At 45.6% G+C, this 21,114-nt stretch overlaps 1 protein-coding gene across 1 annotated transcript; it reads left to right on the forward strand.

Moving 5' to 3' along the window:
* Nucleotides 1-6,249: 6,249 nt before the first annotated feature.
* Nucleotides 6,250-20,335, forward strand: Dynlt2b (dynein light chain Tctex-type 2B). The gene is made up of 5 exons (XM_052740505.1): nt 6,250-6,468; nt 8,796-8,929; nt 12,748-12,817; nt 14,526-14,589; nt 20,186-20,335. Exons 1-5 carry the CDS (start codon nt 6,347-6,349, stop codon nt 20,231-20,233), a joined length of 438 nt encoding a protein of 145 aa, XP_052596465.1. The 5' UTR covers nt 6,250-6,346; the 3' UTR covers nt 20,234-20,335.
* Nucleotides 20,336-21,114: the final 779 nt, after the last annotated feature.

The following is a 21,114-nucleotide window of genomic DNA, read 5'->3' on the forward strand; positions in this document are numbered from 1 at the left end:
AACTCCTACCCCATACACAAATTAAATAAATGTAATTTTTAATTTAAAATGTGTTTTATTTTATTTGTGTACATGGATGTTTGGCCTGTATGTGTGTCTGTGTCCTTGCATGCATCTGCAGGGGCCAGATGAGGGTGTGAGATTCTTTGAAATTAGACTTACAGATGGTGTGAGCTACCATGAGGGTGCTGGGAATTGAAACCTGAGTCCTCTGGAAGAGCAGGTTGTATTCTTCATCACTGACCCATCTCTCAGCCGCCAGCCTCAATTTTTTTAAAGGATGAGAAGGAGAAGGAGGATGGTGTGTGGGTGGGGGTGGACTGAGCAAGAGTCAACCATCTGTCAGGCGGTGGTGGCCATGCCTTTAATCCCAGCACTAGGGAGGCAGAGGCAGGTAGGTCTCTGAGTTTGAGGCCAGCCTGGGCTACAGAGTGAGTTCCAGGATAGACTCCAGTGCTACATAGAGAAACCCTGTCTCAAAAACAAAACAAGCCGGGCGGTGGTGGCGCACGCCTTTAATCCCAGCACTCGGGAGGCAGAGGCCGGCGGATCTCTGTGAGTTCGAGGCCAGCCTGGGCTACCAAGTGAGTTCCAGGAAAGGCACAAAGCTACACAGAGAAACCCTGTCTCGAAAAACCAAAAAAAAAAAAAAAAACCAAAAAAAAAAGTCAGCCATCTGCAATCTGAAGAGACAAGCCTCCATAGAAATCTAATCTGCTCTTACCTTGATCTTCAATTTCTAACTTACTGAACTGCCATAAAATATGGATATGGCGGTTCATGCTTATAAGACCAGCACTCAGGAACCTGAGGCAGGAGAATCATGCACTCAAGGCCAGTCTTGGCTGAATAGAAAGTACTTGTCTCAACTGGCAACAACCACAGACTTCTGTTGACTAGTCCACCCAGACTGAGGAAATCTGTTAGAGCGGCCCTAGCAGACCAGGGCTCTTCGCAGTAGTATACAGTATTCTGGGTACCCCCTGTATGTCTGCACGGATGCACAAGCTGTCAATCCAATCCACAGGTGCCCGAGACAAACTCTTTGCCCTTGGTCCCTGCCCTGCCCTTCAGACTGATGGTCCAGTTGTCATAATTCGGGCATCATATGGTAAGAACTGTGTTAGCACTGAACACAGGTGCCAAATTGCTCAGAAGAACAGTGAGCTCCAGAGAAAGCCTAAGGAAGAGGCTTTGGTTGCTTCTGAGCTGATGGTATTTGGAAGAGTTAGTCCAGCAAAGAGGGGTGAGAGGTGTCTCAGTTATTCTCTCCTGTTGTGAAGACACACCATGACTAAGGCAATTTATAAAGTTTACTGAGGCTTACGGTTACACAGAGTGAGTCCATGATCACCATGGCAGAGAGCATGGCAGCAGGCAGGCAGGCAAGGTGCTGGAGCAGTAGCTGAGAGTTTTGTATCTTATCTGAAAGTCTGGAGGCAGAGAGAAAGAGACTAGGCCTGGCATGGGCTTTTGAAACCTCAAAGCCCACTTCCAGTGCCACGCCTCCTCCTAATCCTTCCTAAACAGTTCACCAACTTCAGACCAAGCATTCAAATGTAGGAGTCTATGGGGGCCCTTCTCATTCAAAGCACCACGGTGTCAGATTTCAAGCTTGTCTATGGAGGCAAGGCTCATGCCAGAGACAGGGCTGCTGCTGTTGAGCCAAGGGACTCATCAAGAGGCTGTGAGCACTGAGCTGGTGTGGGCTGTGTACCCTGCTGGTGGTCTTTCTCCACAGATCTCAGTATGCTGGCCAGTGCCAGGAGGAAGGCATAACCAGCCAGTCAGATCATGAGGAATGTTACCCACAGGCAAAGTAGTTTGAATGCTAGAGGACAGCCATAGGAGCCACGGAAAGATGTCATAGGGACATAGGAAAGCCACTCTGAGGCATTCCAAAGGATGGTCAGGGAAAGTGGGGTTTGGGAATTAGAACCAGGGACATCAATCTAGGCTCCCTGAATATGGTTTTTGTTTCTTGTTTTGAGACAGAGTTTCATGCAGCTCAAGCTGGCCTCACACTTACCATATAGCTGGGGATGGTCTTGTACTCCGCCTGATCCTTCTGCCTCCACCTCCCAAATGTGCCACTATGTCTAGCTGAAGAAGGAACATTTTGAACCAAAATCTGAATAGTAAAATTAGTCTCCGCTGGAACTTGTAACAGGGTATTTCCCCAGCAACTACCCCTCTGAATGTCATAAAAGACATTTTGGAACTCCACTCCACCCCCTAGACAGGGTTTCTCTGTAGCTTTGGAGCCTGTCCTGGAACTTGCTCTGTAGACCAGGCTGGCCTCGAACTCACAGAGATCTGCCTGCCTCTGCCTCCCGAGTGCTGGGATTAAAGGCATGTGCCCCCACCACCTGGCTATTTTGGAACTTAATAAAACCATCAGGTTGAAGGTTACAAAAGGAGCTTGGATGGACACCAGGGGAGAGTCTTTCTCTTAGTTTTAAAATTACGTGTGTGTGTGTGTGTGTGTGTGTGTGTGTCTGTGTGTGTCTGTCTGTCTGTCTGTCTGTCTGTCTATGTAGGTATGTATGCATGAGTGCAGGTGACCTCAGAGGCCAGAGCATTGGATCCCCTCTAGAGCTGGAGTTACCGGCAATTGTAAGCTGCCTAATTTGAATCCTGGGAACCGGCAATTGTAAGCTGCCTGATTTGAATCCTGGGAACCCAACTCAGGTCCTCTGTGAGAATAGTAAGTGCTCTTAACTACCAGGCCATCTCTACAGCCTTCTTAGTTTTTGAAGAACAAAGGGGTCAAGATCTATAGCCTTTAAGAGAGGATCCAGGGTTGGTGCTTGTAATCCTGAAGCAGCCTAAACCTGCTCCTTCCTGATTTGTGCGCCAGAGCAGGTGTGGAATAGATGCAGCAAAATGACCCAGGCTGCGATTAGGGTTTGGAGCTGTGCTCTGCAAACTTTTTGTTTAAGGGGCAGATAAGATTTTAGGTGTTGAGGGTCATATAGTCCTTGTGTTCATTTCTGCATATTCAGAAATATGAAAGCAGCCAGGAAGATGTAAATGAGTATGTTGTGTTCCAGTGATTTTATACAAAGAAGAAGTTTTGGAAATTTTTAATGAAAGTTTCAGTAAAGTTTTCAATTTCTGAGCCAGGCAGTGGTGGCATATGCCTTTAATTCCAGCACTTGGGAGGCAGAGACAGGTGGATCTCCGAGTTCAAGGCCAGCTTGGTCTACAGAGTGAGTCCCAGGACAGCCAAGGCTACACAGCGAAACCCTGTCTGGAAAAAAACAACAACAACAAAAGCACTTTCAATTTCTGTAATCCTCACTTGTCACAAATACCATTTCTTCTTTCTGTTTTGTTTTGAAATGGTCTCATTCTTGGTCCTGGCTGGCCTCCTGACACTGGAATTATAGGAGTGTGCCACCACACCATGTTCTGCTTTTTGTTTTTTCTTTTGACTTAACAGTTATTACAAAAATATAAAATCGGGATCGTTGTGATGCCTGTAATCCCAGCACCCTGGAGGCCAGGGTAGAACTGCAGGCTATACCTATCAAAACCTTGCCTCAACTGATGGGAAGGCCCTGTTGCTGGAGACAACACTGACTGAATATGGAGAGCTCAAGCTAGTGCTTCACTAGAGGCTTCAGCCCTACTCACTAGCCTCTGGCACTGGAAGGGTTCTGAGTGCTGCCTGTGCCTACAATAGTGACCGGCCTGGAAGAGACGGCAGACAATAATGGCACAAACGTCGTGAGGGTAACCAACCACTCTCTGCTTGGATTTAAAGCCTACAGCTGGAACCCATGCCTAATACTACTAGGATGGTCAAGAACTTGAAACTGAGCTGGCGCTGGTGGCGCACGCCTTTAATCCCAGCACTCGGGAGGCAGAGCCAGGCGGATCTCTGTGAGTTCGAGACCAGCCTGGTCAGGCTCCAAAAGCTGCACAGAGAAACCCTGTCTCGAAAAACCAAAAATAAGTAAATAAAATAAAATAAAAAAGAACTTGAAACTAGATAGGTCTAGGGAAAACCAAATACTATTGTTCTGCTAAAGGAACAGTGCAAATAAAATGACCCCTAGTGACGTTCTGTTATACCCATATATCAGTGTCTTGCTCAACCATCATCTGAGAAGCTTCTTCTTGTAGTAGATGGGAACTAACACAGAGACCCACAATTGGACAGTGTGCAAAGTGAGTCTTTAAAGACTCAGTCCTCCCCTCAGGGCTCAGGGATCTCTTCTGATGAGGAGGTGGAAAGACTGTAGAGCCAGAGGTGATGGGTGACTCCAAGGAAACAGTGTCTTCCAGACACAACACGACTGAGACACATAGGAACTCAGAGACGGTGTCAGCATGCACGAGACCTGCACAGGTTCAAGCCAGACAGGGTGCCAGAACTGAACAGTAAAAAATGAACACAAGCTCCTATCCCTAACCAAGAAGCTATCTGTGATTGCTACCCTCTGGCGAAGGAAAATTAGGTTCCTCCAGTGAGACTCACTGGGAATATTAAACACACTGCAGGGTAGACTCCATGCCCAGGAATAGTTGGTCATCACAAAATGAACGTGTCACGCCCAAAGGAAACTCCAGTTCCCCAAACTCCAAAAGTCAGTCCAAATATCCAGAAACAAGCTTACCATGGACTATAGGAGGATTTCTGGAAGTTAGATAAAAGCCAGCATTCCTAAGGAACTTGTAAAACTGGTTCCCTTTGGCCAAAAGAAGGCATTCCCCTTATCTCTAGCAGAAGGGGCATATGGTTACCTGTGGGGCCGATCAGCATATCAAAACCCACGCTGGCCTCCAGGCTCCCTCAGCATCACAAGTACCTGTTACATATTTCAAAGTCTACGCTGGCATCCTAGCCCTTCTCCCTTCCTCCCCTTCCCTAAATCCCCTCCATCTCATGGGCTTCCCTGCCCCAGCTACTCCTTCTCCTTATAACCCTGGTATTCTTGCTGTCTTGTCTCTGCTCCTGCTTCTCCCACCACATTTCTCTATCCCTGTCCCGATGATCTCCCCTCTCTCGGGTAGCCTTGTCATGCCCAGTCTGCTGACCATCTTCTTTCTCTCTCTGCTCTAGACGCTTTCAGATGTCTCTGGCTGTTCTCTTCTATCTACAGTGAAAACCTTAACCGTATCATGGAGCAGTCGTGGCATCAGTTTACACAGAAATCAATGGCATTTGGGTATACTTTCTGCTTCGTTTTGCTTTGTTTGGGGTATATCTTATCAACCTACCCTCCCTCTCTAGAACAGGCTGGCCACAAACTCCTAGATCTGCCTGCCTCTGCCTCCAGAATGCTGAAATTAAAGGCATGTGTCACCACACTCGGCTTTTTTTTTTTTTTTTTTAAGAGAAAGGGCCTTGAATTGAGGGTGAGGTGGGAAGTGTTTTCAAGGGAGACAGTAAAGAAATTGCGAACATGCCGTGATTAAGGTCTTTATTATAGATATGAGAGAACAGCCAGAGGCATTTGAAAGAGTCCAGAGCAGAGAGAAAGATGTGGACTGAACATGGCCAGGAGACTGGATGTGGCCAGAGCTATCTGTGAGGGAGCCTGGTGGCCAGTATACACTTTGATAAGCTGATAAAAGCCTGGGAAGACATGTCCTTTCTGCCAGAGGTAAGGGAACCGGTTTCACAAGTTCCTGAGGAATGCTGGCTTTTATCTCACAGCCAGAATTCCTATAGTCCAGCTTGAGCTCGTTTCTGGATATTTGGGCTGCCCTTTGGAGTTCAGAGAATTAGAGTTTCCTTCGGATCTGACAGGGAGGTGGGCAGGACCTAGTGGGTGGGGAAAAAGCATAAGAATATAGTGTATAAAAAATTCAATTAAAAAAAAACTTGCCTCAGAAAACAAAACAAAAATCATATATATGCATTCTACTTATGTCTCCTTTTAATTCACAAATTGTCAAAAACCAGAAGGGACAGTGTGCATGGATGTGACTCGGTAGAGTTCTAGCTCCAGAATAAAATTTGGCACGTTGTTGCATCCCCGTTATCGCAAACCGGGGGAAGTCGAGGTCGGAGTTCAGGGGCACCTTCGGCTACTAGCGAATTCGAGGCCACTCTGAGCTACATGCACCCTGTCTCAAAAAAAGAAAAAACAGGAACAGAGGAAACAAAAGGAAGTTGGGCTGGGTTTGGTCCGGCGGCTCGCTGGCTGCAAGAGGGTGGTAGATGCCTTAACGACTCTCAGACGCAGCCAGTGCGCAGGCGCAGAGAGGGGGCGGGGGCTGTGGCATGTCACGTGAGCGACCCGTTGCTCTGGAGACGCGCTTCGGGACCTGGGGGGCCGCAGCAACCGCCCGGGCCTAGCTCTAGAGATCCTCTGGATTCAGACGCCCGATTATGGCCGCGTCCACACGCGGCCCGTCCTTATCGGTCGGCGGCGCCGAGGGCTTGTTCGATGCCGACAGGAGCTCGGGGGAGCCCGAGAACACCTATATTCTGAGGCCCATTTTTCAGCAAAGGCGCGTAGCGGACCGGGCACGGCGGGCGACGTTGGTCAGGAGTCGGGCTCCGGCTATCGAGCGTCGCCTAGGAGACGCGGAGAGGGGCGGGGCTGGGCGAGGCGAGCGCTGCTGTGGATTGGCAGGTCTTCCGGGGAGCCCTAGATTAGCGCGTAGGAGAGGTTGACCTCTCGGGGGCGTTAGTGGGTGCGCACCGGGGACAGGAAAAAGAGAGAGAGGCTGGAAGCAATGAACTTGGAGGCGGTACTCCGAGAGTTACCGCCTGCTCACCTGTACCGGGATACGTTTACTTCTGGCGCGGGACTTGTGCAGCGTCTATACAGAGCCCCTCCCGTATAGCATCGACCGCCACCCCAATTGGTTGCTAGAAGAGGGCGGTCAGTTAAGCCTGTAGGATCCATCACTAACTTCATCTTACAAAAGAAAAAGGGTTGTGTGTAGGGTGCACGCATGCTACTGTGCACTTGTGGTCAGAGGGCAACTTGTGGGAATTTGTTCTGTTCTGTTCTTCCATTATGTGCGTCCTGAGATTAAATTTAGGTCGTCAGGCTTGGCTGCAAGGGTCTTTACCAGCTACGCCATCTCACTGGGCCTAAGAGAGGATTTTTTTTTTTTTTTTTTTTTTTTTTTTTCGAGACAGGGTTTCTCTGTAGCTTTGCGCCTCTCCTGGGACTCACTTGGTAGCCCAGGCTGGCCTCAAACTCACAGAGATCCGCCTGGCTCTGCCTCCCGAGTGCTGGGATTAAAGGCGTGCGCCACCACCGCCCGGCCTTTTTTTTTTTTTAATTCTCGGAGGGGTTGTAGATTGGTGGAGTACTGTAGAGATAGTTCTGTCTGTCATGTGCTTGCTCTGAAAGCATAAAGTCCTGAGCTCAATTCTTGCACCCGGGGTTGGGGATTTAGCTCAGTGGTAGAGCGCTTGCCTAGCAAGCACGAGGCCCTGGGTTCAGTCGTCAGCTCTGAAAAAAAAAAAAAAGACAAAATAACAATTCCTGCACCCGTTAAAGAGCATTGCATCTTGTGATCCCAGTGGTGGAAATTTGATCTCAGTATTGGAGAAATGGACTCTGGAACTCCCTGGCCATCCCAGCCTTTCCTGCAAGTCCTAGTGAGAGACCCTGCCTCAGAAACTAAGGTGAAGGGCTGGAGATATGTCTCAGTGGTTTAGAGCACTGGCTACTCCAGAGGGCTGGGACTAGGGTTCAGTTCCCAGCACCCACATGGCAGCTTTCAACCACCTGTAACTATGGTTCCAGAGGATCAGATGCTATCTTCTGGCCTCTACAGACATACATGCAAACAAAACACCATAAACATAAAATATAAGTAAATCTTTTTTTTTTTTAAAGGTAGAGCTAGTCCTACTATATGTGATAGCAACTTCATGCAGCAGTTTCCCATGGATATATAAAAATGTATGTTCAGTTACCTCAGGAAATGTTCTAAATGTATAGAATGGCACTGAACTGTGTTTCTCTTGTGAACAGTGCAGAACGGGGTTAGTAACATATGTACCAACGATCCTGTGAGTTCATATGAGACTTGTCTGAAGAGAGGCTTAGTGTTTTATGAAAGATGGAAAGAGCATAAGCAGGGGCTGGCGAGTGATTAACAGTGTTTGCCGCTCCTGCGCAGTGCCAGATTTGGTTCCCAGCACCCACGTGACAGCATGCTACTGTTTGTAACTCCAAGGGCACCAAGTGTTACATGTGGTGCACATCCATCCATCCACACAGGCCTAAAAATAAATAAAATCATAAAACAAGAGCGAGAAAAAGCTTAAGCAGGCCAGTGAGATGGCTCGGCTGGTAAAGGCACTCGACTTCAAACCTGATGGCCTTGAGTTCAGTCCTGGAGACCTAGGTAGTGAAGGGAAAGAGCCGATTCCCACACACAGGCCATGACACAGAATAAATGTGAGACAGAAAGAAGGGCTTAAGGAAAGCGGTAAATGACAGTGTTGGGCGGGGGGCGGCGCTAGGGACTGAAAACGGAGCCACAGGCATGCGAGGCAAGTCTTTACCACTGAGCTGCACCCCAGACCCTAGATACAGTAGTTCATTTATTTATTTATGTTTTGGTTTTCAAGACAGGGCTTCCCTGTGTAACCCTGGCTGTCCTGGAACTCACTCTGTAGCCCAGGCTGGCCTCGAACTCACAGAGATCCGCCTGCCTCTGCCTCCCGAGTGCTGGGGATTAAAGGTGTGTGCCACCACCTCCCAGGTACATACAGTATTTTAAGGTTACTGATGACAAAAAGGCTGATGTGTGAAGGCACGTTGGGGTTCTGAGCTGACATTTAGATATTCTCAAATTGTTTGACTTAGGTTTAGACCCTCTGTGGTTAAAGACTGCATCCATGCCGTGCTCAAGGAGGAACTGGCAAGTGCTGAATATTCTCCAGATGAAATGCCTCATCTCACAAAACATCTATCAGAACTCATTAAAGATAAACTAAAAGGTAACATGGGCTCTAGCTGGAAATGATGTTCCCTTCAAACACCCAGTTCTACTCATTTGTCTCCCCCCCCCCCCCCCTTTTTTTTGAGACAGAGTTTCCCTGGCTATCCTGGAAGTCACTCTGTAGACCAGGCTGGCCTTGAACTCAGAGATCTGCCTCCTGAATGCTGGGATTAAAGGCATGGGCCACCACTGCCCATCTGGCACCCTGCCCCATCTTTGAACCCAGGACATGAATTATGCATTCTATTAACGACAAAATTTTCTTCAGTGTCTAGAATTCTATAATTATTTGGTGACTTTTACTCAGGTGGGATTTTGCAGACTGTAGGAAAGAGGAAAGATTTGAATGAAAGCATCATAGGGAACCAATGCCCAAGAAACCTAGATAATCAGAAAGGCCTCCTTTCCCCTGTAAAATTACTGCTTGTTTTTCCCCACCAGCCTGTAGACTGTTTAGTCTGGTGTTCAGTGCCTCCCAGGCTGTCCCAGGCCCACTATAGATTGTCAGTCTGGCATTGAGTACCCTCCCGGGCTGTCCTGTGCCTCCCAGGCTGTCCCAGGCCCACTTCTTGCTGAATCCTTAACTGCTTTTCTTTTCTTTCTTTCTTTCTTTCTTTCTTTCTTTCTTTCTTTCTTTCTTTCTTTCTTTCTTTCTTTCTTTCTTTCTTTCTTTCTTCCTTTCTTCCTTTCTTCCTTTCTTCCTTTCTTCCTTTCTTTTTTTCATTTATTGGTTTTTCCAGACAGGGTTTCTCTGTGTAGTTTTGGTACCTGTCCTGGAGCACACTTGGTAGCCCAGGCTGGCCTCGAACTCACAGAGATCTGCCTGGCTCTGCCTTCCGAGTGCTGGGATTAAAGGCGTGCACCACCACCGCCCGGCTGCTTAACTGCTTTTCTTATTCAGCCAAACATATGCATAATATAATTTGTCCTTTTGTCTCTTGCTAACAAATACCTTTTGAGACAGGGTCTCACTGTGTAGCTCTGCTGGCCTGGAACTCACTCTGTAGACCAGGCTGGCCTGGAATTCATAGAGATTCACCTGCCTCTGTCACATGAGTGCTGGGAGTAAAGGGATGTGCCATCATGCCGTATTTTTAATGTCACACCATCAGAGAGTGACTTCCTTCTATCTGTGCCATCCCCCTTTGTACTGCTGGGGTGGAGTTCAAGGCCTCCTGCGTGCCAGGCAAGAGTTGTACCGTCGAGTCACAGTCACAAACCCAGCGCTCACCTCCTTTTATCTTTTCCTGTCTTTTCATTTTATTTGGTAACATGTCACCATTTTTATTCCATTGAGGCCACTCTGTAAGAGTGGAGGATTTGTTCTGAAAACAGTATTCCATTTTCATCCAGTACATGAAAATGGCAGCTGGGCGGTGGTGGCGCACGTCTTTATTCCCAGCACTCGGGAGGCAGAGCCAGGCGGATCTCTGTGAGTTCGAGGCCAGCCTGGGCTACAGAGCAAGATCCAGGACAGACACCAAAACTACACAGAGAAACCCTGTCTCCAAAAACCAAAACCAAAAAACAAACCAACAAAATCACAGTATCTTTAGTATTGCAATACTTACATGATTAATATAAAACTACATTTCTTCTGGAGTGTATACACTCAATGGAAAACAAGAGGCATTATTAGCAACAGCAGGTTAAGAAAGTACACGTGTCGTAGAAATAAACACTGGGGTACAGTGTTGATGACACAGTTAATATTAATTGACATTTCTTTTAAGGGACTCAATTCACTACCAAAGAAAGTACTTTAGGCACATATTTATAATATTTGTGCTGCTATATCACAGAAATAGTCATGCTTAGCCTGCTGAAATGAACGAGTGCTCCAGTGCCTCAGAGTCAAGTGCAACTATAAATAACATCGAGAACGAAATTCACCAGTTGGGAATACTTTGAAGGCATTCAATTAGCTTACCCTTTGCAGTATTCTCTTTTGTTTGTTTTTTAAGACAGGGTTTCTCTGTGTAGCCCTGGCTGTTCTGGAACTCAATCTGTAGACCAGGCTGGCCTCGAACTCAGAGGTCTGCCTGCCTCTGCCTGGCTAGGCAACAGTTCTTAGTGTCACCTACTCAAGCTGTTACTTCCCATTCATGCTAAATATCTGTAAGTTTATTTTTTCTTTATTTCTTTATTTTATTCCAAGATAGGTCTTCCTCTGTCCAGGTTGGCTTCAAACACTGGGTGATCCTCCTGCCTCATACGCTTGAGTGCATTTTTACGTATTTAAATGCAGCTTCTCGAAGTTCTCTTACTATAGTAGAATATTTTGGGCTGGAAAAATGGCACAGTGATTGAGAGCACTTGCTGCTTTTGCAGAGGACCTGGGTTCGGATCCCAGCACTCACATGGTAGTTCATGACTCTAGTTTCAGTGGATCCAGTGCTCTCTTCTGGCTTCCATGGGCACCAGGCATGTACATGCTACATATATATACTTGCAGGCAAGACACCCATCATCTACATAAAAATAAATCTTTAAAAAAGCCTTTTTTTTTCTCCTTCAGAATGATGATGTCAGGGCTAAGCATTGAGTGTCCCACTTATGTTTCTGTGCCGTTAGGGATTCAGAGAGAAGGGGGAATCTCAGTGAGGGTGCAGTGTTCTTAAAACAATAATTTGGAGAGCGGGGTGGTGGTGTCCACCTGTAGTTACAGCACTCAGGAGGCTGAAGCAGGAAGGTTAATAAGAGTGTGAGATCAGCAAGGGCTGTACAGAGTTCATGGTTCTAACAAAACAAACCAACAACAACAACAACCACAACAACAACCTGGGCTCTCTTCTAAGAATTTTGTTGACGCTGCCCCTGGACAGTATCTGTGGTCCTCAGGTCGTTTGTCCAGTTTACTGTGCTGTCGTGAATCCTGACCTTGAAATCCTCTTCCTGCAGCCTCCTGAGTGCTGGGTTACACGTGCAGTTCTTTCCTTTCTCCTCCTTCCTTTTCTTCCTCCCCACCTTAATGCACAGCTACGTCTCCTGAAGATCCCATTCTCACCAGCTACCTAGTTTTATTTTTTAATTTCTATGCCTGTGTGCCTGTGGAACGGGGCATCAGATTCCCTGGAGTTGAAGATAGAGGTGGTTGTGAGCTGCTGATGTGAGTGCTGAGGATCACACTCGGGTCCTCTGCATGAGCAGCAAGCACTCTGCACCTCTGAGCCATCTCTCCAGCCCCAGTCTCAATTGTGTTTGTTATTCCCTCTCCATAGAATGAAGACTCTCTTTACCTGGCAAATTCCTACTATTTAGCACATTTTCTGTGAAGTTTTTTCTGATCTTGCGCCCCCCCCACTCCGCTCCCCCCAACACAGTGAAGAACTCCCAGCACTGGTACACCTTGTACATGCCCCTCCTGAAATAAATGTTATTTTTTGTCTATCTTTGAGTTCTGTTATGAGCTCTCTGGTCCCCAAGGCAAGAAGAATGTTTTCTTATTTCTATAACTTGAAGGGTAATCTCAGAAAGGGGCCAAGGTTCGCTAAAGACCCTAATGTACCAGCACTAGGTTAGGAGCTTTGTGTGTTATTATACCGAACCTCAGCTCACCTTACAACGACTAACAGCTGAGAGCACCCCCTTTAACAGACTGGAGACATTTAAAGGGAAAGTAAGGCGCTAAGGGTTTACTGCTCGGTAACTTGATAGCTAGGGTTTATCTCTAGGTCTTGGACCTCTGATCTCACTAGCGTACTCCGTAAGTACCCATGGACTGAGTGCTTACGTGTTTCTGGAAGAATCTGTGTTCTGTAGGTCATTTTACTACGTACTTGAATAGAGATAACCTCCTTTTCTTTTCCTTTCTAGAACTGGGATATGACCGGTATAAAATGGTGGTTCAAGTAGTGATTGGAGAACAGAGGGGTGAAGGAGTATTGTGAGTAGATGGTTTTTCCTGTCATATAACTCCCATGTTCCTTGGGAGTTATCCATTGTGTGGATAGATAATTCAGTAAGCCTTTGTCTTTGCAAGAAGGAGAAGGACGGTTTAACAGATGCAGCTGTGAACTGAAGAGGTTCTGGCAACTGAGTGCTAAGGCTGACAGTCTGGGTGGGTTCCAAGGTTGAAGTCCTTAGAGTCACCTCTTAGTCATGACACTCCTGTTGCATGCTCTGGACTGGGATGTGCTTGCGTGCCAGCATTACTTAGCAGCCCTTTGTCCGCAGGGCCTGACTCTGACATCCTGACAATCCACATTATTTGGTTTGCAGTCTGTGGGGTGGGGATGTTAGACTTAAGGCCTTACACATAGGAATTAAGGGATCTACCACCTCACTATAAGTCTCAGCCCCCACAAATCTAGAAGCGTCTTCAGAACAGTGTTTTGTATTTGAAACTTAGGCTGATTTGGGTTGACTTTGTTAGATGTAGTCAGGCCAACCTCCAAACAGTACTGGAGGCTGGAGAGCCGGCTCACCAGTTAAAGGCACCTGCCATCCAGCCTGATGACCCAGGTTTGCCCTGCGGACTCAGCTTAGTGGAAGGAGAGGACCAGCTCTCAGGAGTTACCCTTTAACCTTCATTTTATGTCATGCTGCACCAGTTCCTTCCTCCATCCTTTCAAGACACTGTATAGGTATAGGGCCAAACACTCAGGAGGCGGAGCTAAGAGACTCTGTGAGTTTGAGGCCAGCCTGGTCTACATAGTGAGTGTCAGGACAGCCAGAACCATAGAGACACCCTGTCTTAAAAAAAAGAAAGGAAGAAAGAAAGAAAGAAAGATCGTTATCTAAAATTTCATTATATGCCTAAGTATAGGAACTAAAGACTATTCTTCGATTTAGCTTTATTAGTTATAAATACAGTACAATGTATTTATAGCCCTACTGCCCCTAAGGGTATTTTCAAATTCTAGTTTTGTTTTGTTTTCTGAGACAGGGTCTCATTGTAGCCCAGACTGGCCTCAAAGTCATTTTGTGGCTGAGGATGAGCTTGAACTCTAGATCTTCTGCCTCTGATTCCCAGGTGTTGGGATTACAGGCTTGCAAGACTGTACTTGGCTTTTGTTTGTTTTTGAATCAGGTCTCACTCTGTTGCTCTGGCCTTTCCAGTAGCAACCTTCCACAGCTTCCCAAATGTTGGTTTTACGGGTTTGAGCCTCCCAATGCTGGTCTAGTCAGAAAACTGAATTCTAGCTTGGAGTTGCCACTTTCTTGTATAGGTTTCTACAGATGACCAGGCTGGATGAAGTATTATGCTGGGTCCTTTGCAAGACCTCTTTTCCTATGGTTCTGCAGGAATTGAGCCCACTGAAAGTCACCCATAAGTGTCCTAGCTGACGTCATCTATAATGGAGGGCCACTCCAAGTACCAGAGACTTGGAGAGGTTGACCCCTGTAGTTGTCAGGCAGCCAGTTGGGGTGCTGAGGTGGCTAGAGCCCTGCCTGCCTCCCCTCTAGCTGCAAGCAGGCTCATCTGTGACTCCTGACCTTCCTTCTTGTCTAGCATACTTTGCTTTACAAACACAGTTCTCTCCATGTGCCAGGGGAGGGTTTGGAAGCGTGGGCTTGTGAGATTATAGGGAGTGAACTTGCAGATGCATGGTTCAGATGGGCACTACTGACCATCTTCATTGGCATTTCAGCATGGCTGCTCGGTGTTTCTGGGATGCAGACACTGACAATTACACCCATGATGTCTTCATGAATGTAAGTCTTTGAGAAACTCCTTTCTCCTATCTGGGGACATATGGCCACTGTCTATCAGCTTACTGATAAAAGGGAGGAGGATACTGTAGTATTTTTGAGACACACTCTTAGATTTCTGGATAAGGTACTTTTATTGAAACTTTTGTGGTTTTTTTGAGACAGGGTTTCTCTGTGTAACCCTGGCTATCCTGGAATTATAGACCAGGCTGGCCTTGCACTCAGGGATCCACCTGCCTCTGCCTCCCTAGTGCTGGGATCAAAGGTGTACGGCACTGAGCCAGGTGATGGTGGCACACGCCTTTAATCCCAGCACTCTGGAGGCAGAGGCAGGCAGACCTCTGTGAGTTCGAGGCCAGCCTGGTTTAAAAAAAAAAAAAAGGTGTGCACCACCACTGCCCAGCATCAGTGGTTTTATTTTAAATTTTACTATTTATTTGTGAAAAAAAATATAAGCAGAATTCATAGACACATCTACTTAAAGCAGGAATATGATAAAGTGGCTTCTAATAGCATAGTTGTGCGCATGCCACATGGTGGTGGCACAAACTTTTAATCCCAGCACTCAGGAGGCAGAGAGAAACAGGTGGATCTCTGAGTTTGAGGCCAGCCTGGTCTACAGAGAAAGTTCCAGGACAACCAGAGCCATACAGAGAAACCCTGTCTCAAACAAACAAACAAACAAACAACAAAAAAAAACCCAACCAAAACCCAAAACCAAAACCTTTATCCACCATATTGGCTACTTGTTTTATTTATTGCTGAGACCAAATCCTGACAGGAAGCAACTTAATGAGGAAAGGTTGAGCCTGGCTTCCAGTTCAGGCAGTAGAGTCCATTGTTGTGAGGGAGGCCTGGCAGCAGGGCCTGGCAGCCGCAGGGGCAGTTAGGGACTGCGGCAGGAGGACTTGCCCGTGTTCAGGGCAGGTCTTTGCTCCTCAGTTAACCCCCTCTAGAAATGCTCCCACAGACTTTGCCAGCAGTGTATCTGAGGTGACTCTACACTTAGTCAAGCTGATAGTGAAGACTGGCTGTCCTAACCTCCTGTCTTAGTCAGGGTTTCCATTGCTGTGAAGAGACGACAACCTCGGCAATCTTACAAAGGAAACAACAGGTTAGCAGTCCAGCCCATTAGCATCACGGTGGGGGGTAATGGCAGCGTACAGGCAAGCCGTGGTGCTGGAGCTCAGAGTCCAACATCTTACAGGCAACAGGAAGTTGGCTCTGTCACACTGAGCAAAAGAGACCTCAGAGCCTGCCTCCACAGTGACACACTTCCTCCAACAAGGCCACAGCTCACTATGAGGGCCATTTTCTTTCAAACCACACCCCTCCATAAATCACTGTGTTCCAAAAACCCAGTCCTGATAATCGTTATGAGGGTAATAATTATCTTAGTTTAAAACTATCTGTTCATTTGAACATATCACACTTCACTGAGCTACAAAAGAATTTGGATGAAGATTCTATAAGCAAAGATGACTTTCTTTTGATTATAAAATTAGCTACTTTATCTTAAAACCACTTCTCAAAACTAAAGAGAAATAAAGGAGCTGTGAAAAAAGAAGTAAGGAAAACCAGAGCTCCTTCTGCCTGGCTGCTCACAGGTGCCTGAACAGAAACAGAATTGAATCTCTGCTTTTTCAGAGAGCTGGCAATCTGAGACGATAGCAGATCAGCATCCTCAAAAGTGTGTCTTGCATCTCCTCTTCAGGAGCAGATGATACAGAGAGAAACAGGACTGGGTAGGAGACAAAGACAGTCAGTCGTTTTGGAGCTCAGTCTTACCCTTCTGATTAGGTGCTCAGCCATGTTTTGGAGATCCGTGATTTCTGTGTCTCTCATTAACATACCTTACATGCTTACTTCATTCAGTTGATATATGGCTCAGGAACTTCCAATACTGAATAAAAGTAGTTTCTGTTGATAATAACCTTATACTCCTCTAGGGGACAGAGACATGGCTCAGCAGTTAAGAGCATTGGCTGCTTTTCTAAAGGACCCAGGTTCAATTCCTCGTCCTTACATAGTGGCTCGAGACTTTTTGTAACACTAGTCCCAGGGGATCCATCACCTTCTTCTGGCTTCAACAGGCATTGCATGCATGTTGTGCAGAGACATAAATTCAGGCAAAACACCCAAACACATAAATAATAGATTTTTTTTTTTTAAAGAACAACTAGGGTTGGGGATTTAGCTCAGTGGTAGAGCGCTCGCCTAGCAAGCTCAAGGCCCTGGGTTCGATCCTCAGCTGGTGGTGGTGGTGGTGGGGAACGGGACAGACACACGACAACTAACTGGGCATTATAGTGGCCACCTTTAATCCCAGCACTCAGAAGGCAGATGCAGGCAGATCAAGGCCAGCCTGGTCTATAATCTAGTTCCAGTACAGCCTGGAATACATAGACCTTGTCTCCAAAAACAAACAAACAAAAACAATGAATGGTTTATTGTGCTCACACATATATGCAGATTCCCTTCTACAATATGAAGTGCAAATGTGTTTTATAATACAGAATATGAAAGTACCCCATCTATCCTTTCTTTCCCCTATCACTTTCGCTGAACTGGGCATAATGGTGTATGTCAATGTTCCCAGCACCTGGGGGTGGGGAGGCTGTATAGACAGAAGGATCAGGACTTCAAAGTCATCCTTGGCTAGCCTGGGCTACATGAGAACCATTTCAAAAATAAAAAAAAAATATTCAGCAAACATACATACACACAAGACATCCAAAACAAACAAGCACAAAAAGGTTTCATTTAAACATCGGTAAGTTATTGGTGCGTGTGTTCCAGGTAACTTACTGATACTTGCTTCCAGAAATCACCCCATACTAAAGTCCTCCCAGGTTGTAATTAGTAGAGTCGTAGTTAGCAGAGCAGAACAGAAATCGAACTGTGTAGACAAGGAAGGGGGTTCCATTTCCAACTGCGTCACTTTGATTGACTTGAAGGAAATCACTGGATTATTCTGAGATTGCATCATGAATATTAGAAAGTAGGCTTTCCAGAGATGGGTGTGGCTTCCTAATACTGAGGGAACTTCTTTAAAAGTATAGATGCCAGGGCCTTTTGCAAATAGATTCTGATCAAAAAGCTGAAGTTTGGATCAGTGATTCTCAGTCTGTAGATGGTTTCCCACATGCTCCTGCTAGTTGCCAGGATTTACAAAAGTGTCATTCTAAAGTGGATGTGGTGGAACATGCCTCTGATCTTAGCACTTGGGAACTGGAGACAGGAGGGTAAGAAGTCCAAGGCTATGGCTACATATGACCCTATCTGAAAACCCTCCAAAACCACCCCTGTAAAACCCCACAAACAAAACCAAAGTGTCACTCTGTGAATAAATGCAAATTAAAAAAAAAAACCCGAACAAGTCTTCCACCACAGATATGCTGTTGTTAGAACACACACACCCAGCCAAGGAACTGGAGGCTGCCCACCAAAGGATTGGCTTCGGGCTGATAATTAGGTACTTGAGTTCAGCTTGTTTTTCTCACTGCTACCGGGCTGGAGTAAGTTTGTATGACAGCCATTAATTGCTAAGTCAGCTAGAACTCCTGTAGTAAGTTCTTTAAAATGTTAACAAGTTTAACTGGGCTCTGCAAAGCACTTGTGATTTGTAAGCTAAAAGATGAACAAGTAAAGCTGGGCCTGGTGATGCAGGCCTCTAGTTCCAGGCACTCAAGAGGCTGAAGCAAGAGGATCTCCAGTTGGAGATTCACTTAGCAAAGAATGAATTCCAGACTAGCCTGTGTAGATGTAACCAACGGTCTTATTAAATAAGAAACACAGAGCCAATTCAGAGAAGAAAGCCAAGAGGTCAGAGCTAAGAGCCTCACCCTTCCTGATTCAGGGATCCTCTCCAGCCAAGAGAGCTCTCCAAAAAGGACCTACTTCCTGTGTGTCTGTCTTTAAAGTCTTCCTGTTCTGCCTTCTCATTGGTTGTAAACCCAAACATGTGACTGCCTCGTCACTGCCTGAATGTACCGCCCTCCAGGTCCTTAAAGGCGTGTGCCACCGCCACCACACACTTGCTATGACTCTAATAGCTCTGACCCCCAGACAACTTTATTTATTAACATACAATTAAAATCACATTTCAGTATAAGTAAAATACCACCACAAGCCTGGGCAATTTAGTGAGGATCCTGTTACAAAGTAAAAAGTTCAAAGAGCAGGGGTTGGGGATTTAGCTCAGTGGTAGATCGCTTGCCTAGCAAGCACAAGGTCCTGGGTTCGATCTTCAGCTCCAAAAAAAAAAGTTCAAAGAGCTTGCCTAGCATGTGGGAAGCTGTCTTCTCTATCCAGAGTGGATGATAATATGCTGTTACTGTCCATATTATGATACCATTACATAGTATTCTATAGTCCTTGCTCTGGGTAATGAATATGCATTACCTAAAGTTTCATTCACATTAATTTAAAAATCTGATTCTTTATCTATCTTCCGTTATTTTACCTCATTGTCTGTCTTTAAAATTATTTTTAAATATATATTTATAATATAAGTATATATAAATATATATGTGTGTGTGTTGTGGGTATGTTCATGTGAGGTGCCCCCAGAGGTCAGAAGAGAGTATCAGATTGATCCCCTATGAGCCACCTGATGTAGGTGCAGGGAACCGTTTAGGTCTTCTGCAAGAGCGGTAAGAGTTCTTCACCACTGAGCCATTTCTCCAGCCTGGTTTTTGTTGTTGTTGTTTGTTTGTTTTTGTTTTTGAGACAGGGTTTTTCTGTGTACCTTTGGAGTCTTTCCTGGAACTTACTCTGTAGCCCAGGCTGGCCTCGAACTCACAGAGATCAGCCTGGCTCTGCTGCCAGAGTGCTGGGATTAAAGGCGCGCACGACCACTGCCCGGCTGTTTTTTTTTTTTTTTTAAGACAAGAGTCTCACTATATAACCCTGGCTGTCCTGGAACTTTCTATGTAGACCAAGCTGGCCTCGAGCTCAGATCCTGCCTCTGTATACTGAGAGCTGGCATTAAAGCCATACACCATCACACCATATAATTAATTATACATATATAATTAATTATATAATTAACTATATATATGTAATTACAGAGGCTGACCTCCCACTCTCTGTCCTCCTTCCTCAACCTCAAATATTAGATTAGTGCATGTTAATTATACATAATGGATTTCACTGGCATTTCCATACATGCAAATAGACTGCCTCAATTAATCCATTCTTCCAACTCCCCTCCTACCCTACTTACCTTTTAGCAAGCAGTCTTGTAGGTATCCTCAGGAAAACAAGTTTATAGCTGCTCCTTGGAAACATTGTTTTTAAAGGAAGAAATCTTCATAATTGAAAGTTGACAAGAAGGGTATGGAGGGTCACACCTGTCATCCCTACACTTGGAAGGCTGAGGCAGAAAGATCATTTCAACTTTGATTGTCTATGTTGAAGTCTTTTGGGTTACGTATCAAGATTTTCCAAAAATTCAAGAAAAAGTTAAAAAGAAAATTAACAACGGTCTAGTATATAACACTAGTATAGTGTTAATTTCAGTTGCCTGTGTTGGCCTACTTTCTCATTAGCACTAACATCCTGGATTTCTGTTTTCTGTCTTTTTTATGTTTTCTAGGACAGCTTATTCTGTGTTGTAGCAGCGTTTGGTTGTTTCTACTATTGAATCTTTGGAAGGAGTGACTGTGACTACGAAGACACCTTAACTTTTCCATGTTGTTAAATATTCTGACCAAATAAAAATAAGATGGCACTTTGGCACCTAAAATCTGTTGTTTAGGTTTTATATATTTAATGGTTTGACTTTATTATGCTATCTGAGCTCTTACTACATTTGTTTAATGTCAGGGTCTGAGAAGTTTCAAGTTGTATATAAAGTAGAACCCCTTAAAATTTGGAGACTTCTGTGTTGGCTACAATCTATACTATTTTTGTGATGGCCTTCTTCCCCAGAGAGGCCCTTGGTGTCTCCTCCAGCTAGCTGTCTTTATTTGGGCCATTTTATCTGCTGTGTCAAAATACCTACTTGAACTTAAAGGGGTGTGTGTGTCAGAGTTTAATCATTTTTCTCCTTGGAAGCACCTCAGCAGATGCACATGTTTACCCAGGCTCTTTCTTCTTGGTTATCTTCCAGTGAAAAGTGCAAACAAACAAATGCATTAAAGTTGTTTTGTTTTTCCCATCTTTCTTTTGTAACTTTATGTGCCCACTTCCCTTACATCTACAAAATCCCACTGGGTGTGGTGGCTAATGCCTGCATTCTGGAGGCTTAGGCAAGAGGCCCACTGCAAATTCAAGGCCAGTCTGGGATACATAGCAAGTTCCAGGCCAGTCTGGGAAATCGTGTAAGACCCTGTCTGATAAAGTTACTTTTAATTTCGAAACAAGCCCACCATCACCATCCCGTCCCACAAAGAGGATGGAGCGATGGCTCCGTGGTTAAGAGTTAAGAGCGCTTACTCTTCTATCAGAGGACTAGAGTTCAGGTCCCAGCACCCATAAAGGTGCTCAAAGGCCTGTAACTCCAGCTCCACGATATCTGTGGCC

The sequence above is a fragment of the Peromyscus californicus genome, unplaced genomic scaffold (genome assembly GCF_007827085.1).
Source record: "Peromyscus californicus insignis strain IS unplaced genomic scaffold, ASM782708v3 Scaffold_16__1_contigs__length_79575227, whole genome shotgun sequence".
Taxonomy (NCBI): Eukaryota; Metazoa; Chordata; class Mammalia; order Rodentia; family Cricetidae; genus Peromyscus; species Peromyscus californicus.